Source organism: Sinocyclocheilus rhinocerous, unplaced genomic scaffold, assembly GCF_001515625.1.
Source record: "Sinocyclocheilus rhinocerous isolate Xijiao unplaced genomic scaffold, SAMN03320098_v1.1 scaffold1703, whole genome shotgun sequence".
Taxonomy (NCBI): domain Eukaryota; kingdom Metazoa; phylum Chordata; class Actinopteri; order Cypriniformes; family Cyprinidae; genus Sinocyclocheilus; species Sinocyclocheilus rhinocerous.
Genome location: NW_015640476.1, coordinates 191,186 through 198,512, shown reverse-complemented (window position 1 = coordinate 198,512; position 7,327 = coordinate 191,186). Strand labels below are relative to the sequence as shown.

The 7,327-nt window shown below is 35.3% G+C and overlaps 1 protein-coding gene across 2 annotated transcripts in view; it reads left to right on the top strand.

Annotated features, from left to right (window-relative positions):
* Positions 1-1,555: 1,555 nt before the first annotated feature.
* LOC107753189 (semaphorin-7A-like) overlaps positions 1,556-7,327 on the top strand; it is a 17,395-nt gene continuing 11,623 nt past the window's right edge. For both annotated transcript variants that reach the window (XM_016569313.1, XM_016569312.1), the window contains exons 1-5: positions 1,556-1,689; positions 2,529-2,668; positions 3,189-3,236; positions 4,624-4,722; positions 4,797-4,875. In XM_016569313.1, the coding sequence (XP_016424799.1) occupies positions 1,593-1,689; positions 2,529-2,668; positions 3,189-3,236; positions 4,624-4,722; positions 4,797-4,875 (463 nt within the window). In that variant the 5' untranslated portion in view covers positions 1,556-1,592. The remainder of the gene's footprint in view (positions 1,690-2,528; positions 2,669-3,188; positions 3,237-4,623; positions 4,723-4,796; positions 4,876-7,327) is intronic.

Sequence of the window (7,327 nt, the reverse complement as noted above, 5' to 3'; positions counted from 1 at the left end):
AAGCCAAGAAAAAAAAAAAAAAAGAGCTTTAAAAGTTTTATGTATAGGCTAACATTTTGTCTCACCAGGGTGTAGCCATCATTTCAGAAGTGACTTTTATTTTTATGTAGGCCTATGTATGTATTATTATTATTATTATTATTTTATTTTTTTTTTTACAAGGAGTTATTTTCTTATCTCATACTTTGAATTTTCTATAAGACATCAAATACACTGCTGGACAATAATCAATCATTTGTAATCTATAATTTTTTTTCCTAATAGCAATTTTACGATTGTTCTACAAACGATTATTCAAATTTTCTGCACAGAATAAGGTAGAAAATATACTTTATAGTTTCTGTACTGTAATAAATGATATGTCAATTAGCACTGCATCATTCATAAATTGTATTTATTTAATGTGTTTATTGTCTTAACGTTTCATCAGTTCGTTCTGCTGTGTATGCAGCTTAGCTGCAGATATAGATAGAAATTGCGATTCATTCAATTCTTCGCGTTTTAAATCGATTAGCCTACTGTCCGAAATCGACGATTCACGATTCAAAATCCATGTTCAAGATATGCATATGCATCGTCAGGGTTTGTAATCGATGCATCGAGAAAACGAGTGAATCGTTACACCCCTGTTCACATGTGACGTTCATGTGGTTTTTCTGTAAGGGACCGCGGACCAGGGGTCTCTAACGAGGGCCCCGTTCACACAGCTCTTTAAATATCAAGAGTTTATCCTTGAATCCAGCCCAAGCAAATCAGTTTTCACTTTCCACATTGTGGTTTGGAAATAGTTTTCCTAAAGGACTTCTAAACAGAAGCACACCATGGTTTTCAATCCTTGTGCCCGAGAACATCAGCACAGCACATTATGTACATTTCACTTATTTAACACAGCTGTCAAAAAAAAAAAAAAATTATATATATATATATTGTGAAAATGTTTGCCATGTAAACAACCAAATTATGCACATGTACTCGTTATTTTGGCCATTAAATGTTCGAGGTATATTCACTCACTAGATTAGTTTGTTTTGGACTTTTATTTTGGCATTTCGCGCATGCGCAGTTCAGCAGTGTGACAACAGTTTCGGTTTTAACAAGTCAAAACGTGGCACCAAGCCGAGGAGCAGACACGGTTAGTTTATTAATTTGGTTACTTTTATAAAGTCCACACATGTTTTGACATGTGTCAATCACTAATATAACGCTAAAATCTATAAATAAACGTCAACAACGCATCTCTGTCCGTTAGGATGATGGCGACCTCTTGTGGACTACTTGCGCTTTAATTTTTTTTCATCATTTACTTTACTGTTTTATAATAAAATAAATTGAGTTAATTTATTTTATTAAAATTTTATATATTCCAGTGGGTTTAAACGGCGGTTAGTTGTCACACGTTTATAATTAACATTATATGAGCTCATCAGTAGCGCATTTTACTTATAAAAATGAGTGTAGAATTAAAATGCACTCGGTTTCAGTATCTAGTGTACACATGACTATAGATATTAAAGCAATAATCGCCCCGCCTGTTAATAAACACACAGGAGTGAGGAAGCTATTTCTCATCTGTCACAAACTCTCGACTTGAGATGGACTGGACGTGTTTTTGTGAGCTGCTCATATGCATTTCATATGTTAGTTCAACAAAATTACATTATGATGCACGAGTGACGGTGAAAAATGAAGGTAAGCTCATATTTACGCCAAATATTTCATCGGTTTTATTCTCAAGATCATCGTTCTGTGAAGAAAAAGACTAACCAATTATTTTAGATCATGTTATGTTGAAAAACAGGCAAATGTTTATTAATAATGTTATGCTAAGATCCAAATGTAACGAACTTTGGTACAAAATCGGTAAAATTGTAACATTTTGAAGTCCCTTCAGAGAGAGAGAGAGAAACATAGTAACACTTTACAATAAAGTTCAGTAAACTAAGCATGAACAACACTTCTACAGCATTTATTCATCTTAGTTCATGTTAATTTCAACATTTACGAATGCATTATTAAAATCAAAAGTTGTGCTTGTTAGGTTAGGGATAGTTAATATTAGTTAATGCATCGTGAATTAACAATGAACGACTGTATTTTCATTAATTAACAAATATGAATAGGCTAAATACTGTAATGCATGTATTGTTCATTCAGTTAATACATGAACTAATGGAGCCTTATTGTGAAGTGTTACCAAACACATTTAGTTGAGTTGAAATCAGTAGATGAATACACAGCAGAAACAGCACAGTTTTTAATGGATTCATTTTATAGTCACATTAACAGGTTAAAGGAGTTCAAACATCATCTTCTTCCTCTTGTGTGTGAAAGCCTCTTCATTTTCACACGAATTTTAACAGAACTCTATCTTAACCACCCATGCAGCCACAAACCACTCGGGTCTCTTATCTCAGACTCACTGCTGGCTCTTCTGCACGTTTGAGTAGAATGGATGTATATTAATGTACAGGAACTGTATCTATTTATTTACAAATCTACACACTTTATAATGCAAGTCTCTGTTTCAGGTATAACCAGGTTTTCTTTTGAAAACAACAATAATATTAATTTGGTGAAGCTCGTCACCTCTGGAAACAAAATCATATGGGTCGGAGGAAACAAGGGCCTCTATTCAATCGTCCCAACACAAGCCTCCAGACCCCATCAGGTACCTCATGTACAGTAGATCTCAGAGCGTAATTTAACATCTGAACACTTCCCATCGGCTGGTGACTCTAGAGCAGGGGTGCAGGAGCACCGGAGCCCTGCAGAGTTTAGCTTTAAACACACCTGATCCAGCTAATCATGTCCTTCAGGCTGATTTGAAAACTACATGGGCTGTGTCTGTGTGTGTGAGTGAGTGAGTGTGTGTGTGTGTGTGTGTGTGTTGGAGCAGGATTGGAACAAAACTCTTCCTCCAGGAACTGTGTATGACCTGCTCTAGATCATTTGCCAAGAGAAAGATGATATTTTACATTAAACAGTTATGCAAAAGCTCATGTACTGTAACTTCTCCAATGCAAAACATTTGAAACATTGAAGAAAACAAGCTATTCTTATGAAAGTCACTTATGAGTTTATGGCTTGATAAGCAAGCATGAAGACATCACTTCTGTTATGATCTCATATTTACATACTGTCATAATGTTGTTTGTAATATGATATCTTCGCTGTACTTGAATCCTTAGGTGAATGTGACTCTTTGTAAGAATGAAAGCAAAGATTCAGACACTTCTGTAAGTATTTAATGTCTAAACTCTGTATTTTTTATATGAATGTCATCTTTTGATTATGTTATTGTGAAGCACCTTGGTCAGCATTAATGTTGTTTTAAGGTGCTGTATAAATAAAAATGACCTTGACCTAAATGACCGATTAAAGAACAGAAGATGTTTATGCAGAACTTCTGATATTCAGGCTTCCCACAGGATCAGGTTTTACTGAGTGCGTTTACACTGTTGTCTGATAATCAGAGACAACTGGTTTATTGAAATAACCTGTTTTACTAGTTTACACACAAATAATGAACAAGAAAACCATGTTTACAAGATGTGAAAAAATTAAACATTCAGGCTATTTTCTAGTAATAGCATCCCAATTTGTTATGTGAATTTCTGTGAGTGTACGACTTCTCCTTCGGCTGCACAAGATGTGAACATACTTTTATAAATTCTTTGGTCAATAATGTACGATATACACTGCCTTTCAAAAGTTTGGGATCAGTAAGATTTGTAAGGTTTAAAAAAAAGTCTCTTCTGCTCATCAGGCTGCATTTATTTGACCAAAAATACAGAAAAAACTGTAATATTGTTAAATATTATTACAATTTAAAATAATGGTTTTCTATTTTAATATAATTTAAAATGTAATTTATTTCTGTGATCAAAGCTGTATTTTCAGCATCATTACTCCAGTCTTCAGTGTCACATGATCTTCAGAAATCATTCTCATATGCTGAGTTAATAAAAGTTTGCTGCATAATATTTTTTTTGGAACCTGTGATACTTTTTTCAGGATTCTTTGATGAATAAAGTTAAAAAGAACAGCATTTATTCAAAATTGAAATCTTTTGTAACAATATACACTACCATTCAAAAGTTTGGGGTCAGTATTTTTTATTCTTTCTTTTTGAAAGAAATGAATGATTTTATTCAGCAAGGTTATGTTAAATTGATCAAAAGTGATAAATCAGCATATTAGAATGATTTCTGAAGATCATGTGACACTGAAGACTGGAGTAATGATGCTGAAAATACAGCTTTGATCAGAGAAATAAATTATATTTTAAAGTATATTAAAATAGAAAATCATTATTTTAAATTGCAATAATATTTCACAATATTACATTTTTTTCTGTATTTTTGGTCAAATAAATGCAGGCTTGATGAGCCGAAGAGTCTTCATTAAAACACATTACAAATCTTACTGCGCAGTGTATTTTCGAAAGCATTCGAATTAAGGATGATTTCCTGTCACGTCACGCATGCGCACTTCATTAAGGTTCAATGCGTTTACATGAACACACATTTTATTATGCATAAATGAACATTGATATAAACATGCTGTTTCAGCTTGTGTCCCATTCAAGGTCACTGACTGCTGTTTAACTGTTGATTTTTCCAGCACTGTTCATACAGGATCTCTCTGCTCAGAGAGGGTGTTGATAGAAATCTCCTGTTCATCTGTAGATCGCATGATGGAAATACGGAGTGCTGTAACTTGGTATGTCCTGTTTTTACTGTATGCATTATAAACCTGCGTGAAAGCATGAAACTGAGCCATGCGTTTTGTTCCAGAACTCCAGCTATTCTCAGATCGACTGCTTCATGTCAGAAAATTATGAGCCAGATATTAATGAGCCGTCATTACTTGTTGGTGAGTATCGCACATTGGGTTGATGCATGCATTTGTGTGCATGCATGTGTGCACACATTCGTGCTGCAGTTTTGGTGCACGAATTAGAATCGCACAAACAATGATAGTTTCATTTCTTGCTGATATTGAAGGGCTGCATTCAGCGTCCAAATGTATAAGAAATGGTGACTATGAAACATTCTTGACCACCCACTCAGATGCTGTGACAGTGACTAGTTTATTGTTCGACACATAGCTGAGCACAGTGGCATATTATTATTTAATATTAGAGTCAGGAACATATCGGGGAGGCTGTGCTTGGTTTGGTTTCTCAAACATGAAATGGTTTTAGAAGTGCAACTGTTTTATTTCTGGCTCCCAGCAGGTGATTTGAACTGAAACAATTTTTTGGTAAAGCTGCCGTTTTTGGTGCAAAACAGCGAGTGGCTGCAGAAATAGTCAAGTAAAACTCTTGACAATATGAAAGTGTTTCAACGTGACGTCACATTGCTTCAGGAAACCGCAGACATGTTAAAACCCAGTACTTCTACTGATGCCCATAATGCAGTTCGTGCATTTGCATGATATCATTTATTGCGGATACTACATATAACTGATTGTTAATGTTCAACTCATAACACGACCGATATCATGTTAGCAGAAAACTTCCCCCTCATGTCATTTCCAGACCCATATGACTTTTTTCTGTAGAACACAAATGGAGATGTTTAGCAGAATGTTCATGCTGCTCTATTCCATATGGCTGTCAAGCTCCAAAAAGCACCATGAAAGTATTTATAACAGTATGCACTTGTGATGCACATGTGATGCATTGCGTGAGGAGACTCAACAGAACATCTTGTATTGAAAACAGCAGATTGGACATTCTGCTATAAATTAAGGGTGCTCCGATCAGGATTTTTGGAGCCGATCACCGATTATCACCGATACTGATCTGTTTGAAGCCTTCTTTTTATCATGTAGATTTAATTTTAGTGATGCTCCAGTCAGGATTTTTTACAGACATTATTCATTCAGAGCCTGAATTTAATTTGTGAAAGTGAGAGGGATTCTCCTCTTAGCCGACTCTTGTAGGGGGCTTTTTTTTTTACATTTTTCAAAAATATATAATTATCTCACCTAAATGTTTGATCATGCAATGCATTTTTGTTTTTTACAATGGGGCGGCCTTATGTGTGCACGCTTTGAGTGTGCATGAAGAAGAGAAGAGCGCACGAGTGCTGAATGCTTTAAACACTGGCAAGACTTAAAAAGAAATGCAAATGATAAACTTCAGTGATGATGTGACACCGTCTTGATTTTACAAGTGACAATTCTCACACTCACACAGTCAAGTCTCACAGCATTCAGAAGGTTCAAATGGTCATTTTGGTTGTATTTACAGACAGTGTCTGACAAGGAGGATGTAAATTGGCATTGCTTCTTCAACACAAGCGCTTTTCTGTAATGCAGTCTTTAGCTCAGCGGTTTTGTGATGAGGAACTCACAGAGGAACTAGATCTTTCTGCGTGTTGGTGGTCTATAGAGATTGTCTCCATATATAGATCTGTACAGACTAGGGATGTGGCGGTGATGGGGGGGGGGGTTAACGAACATGATTGTGTGTATTTTTTTGTGTTTTAAAAATGTTATTAATTACACAATGTGCCGATTGATTAATCAAATTAATCTCAAATTAATTAGATTAATTAGTACATCACGTGCTGATTAATTAAAGTCATTATTAAAGATCATTTAAAGTCATTAGAAAAGCACTGAATAGACATTGCAAAAAAAAAAAAAAAGTAGCTTAAGAAAGATTTAGAGTCAACATACAAAAACACAAACATACTGTATTATAGCCTATACTACTCTAAATATAAAACTAAGGTGACGGCAAATCACTGGCTTAAAGGGATAGTTCACCCAAAAATGAAAATTACCCCATGATTTACTCACCCTCAAGCCATGCTAGGTGTATATGACTTTCTTCTTCCAGACGAATGCAATCGGAGTTATATTAAAAAACGTCCTGGCTCTTCCGAGCTTTATAATGGCAGTGAATGGGTGTTATTTTTCAATAGTCCAATAAAGCGCATCCATCCATCATAAAAAGTGCCTCACACGGCTCCAGAGGTGAATAAAGACCTCCTATAGCGAATCAATGCATTTTTGTAAGAAAAAATATCCATATTTAAAACTTTATAAACCGTAATCTCTAGCTTCCGCTAACTGTTGTACATGCGTTCATTCCGGCGGATAATAAGTGTTTAATTAAGTTTAAACAAGTTCTGCATAAGTCCATTCATCCTTGGCCTGGGCGATAAAACGGTATCGATATTTATCGACGGTACACCTTCTTCGATAACGATATAAAAAATGTTCGATATAGTGCTCGATATAGGCACGTGCTCCGAGTGACGCAGACAGCACACACAAATACGAACATGAGTGCTGTGCCTGCCTGTGATGA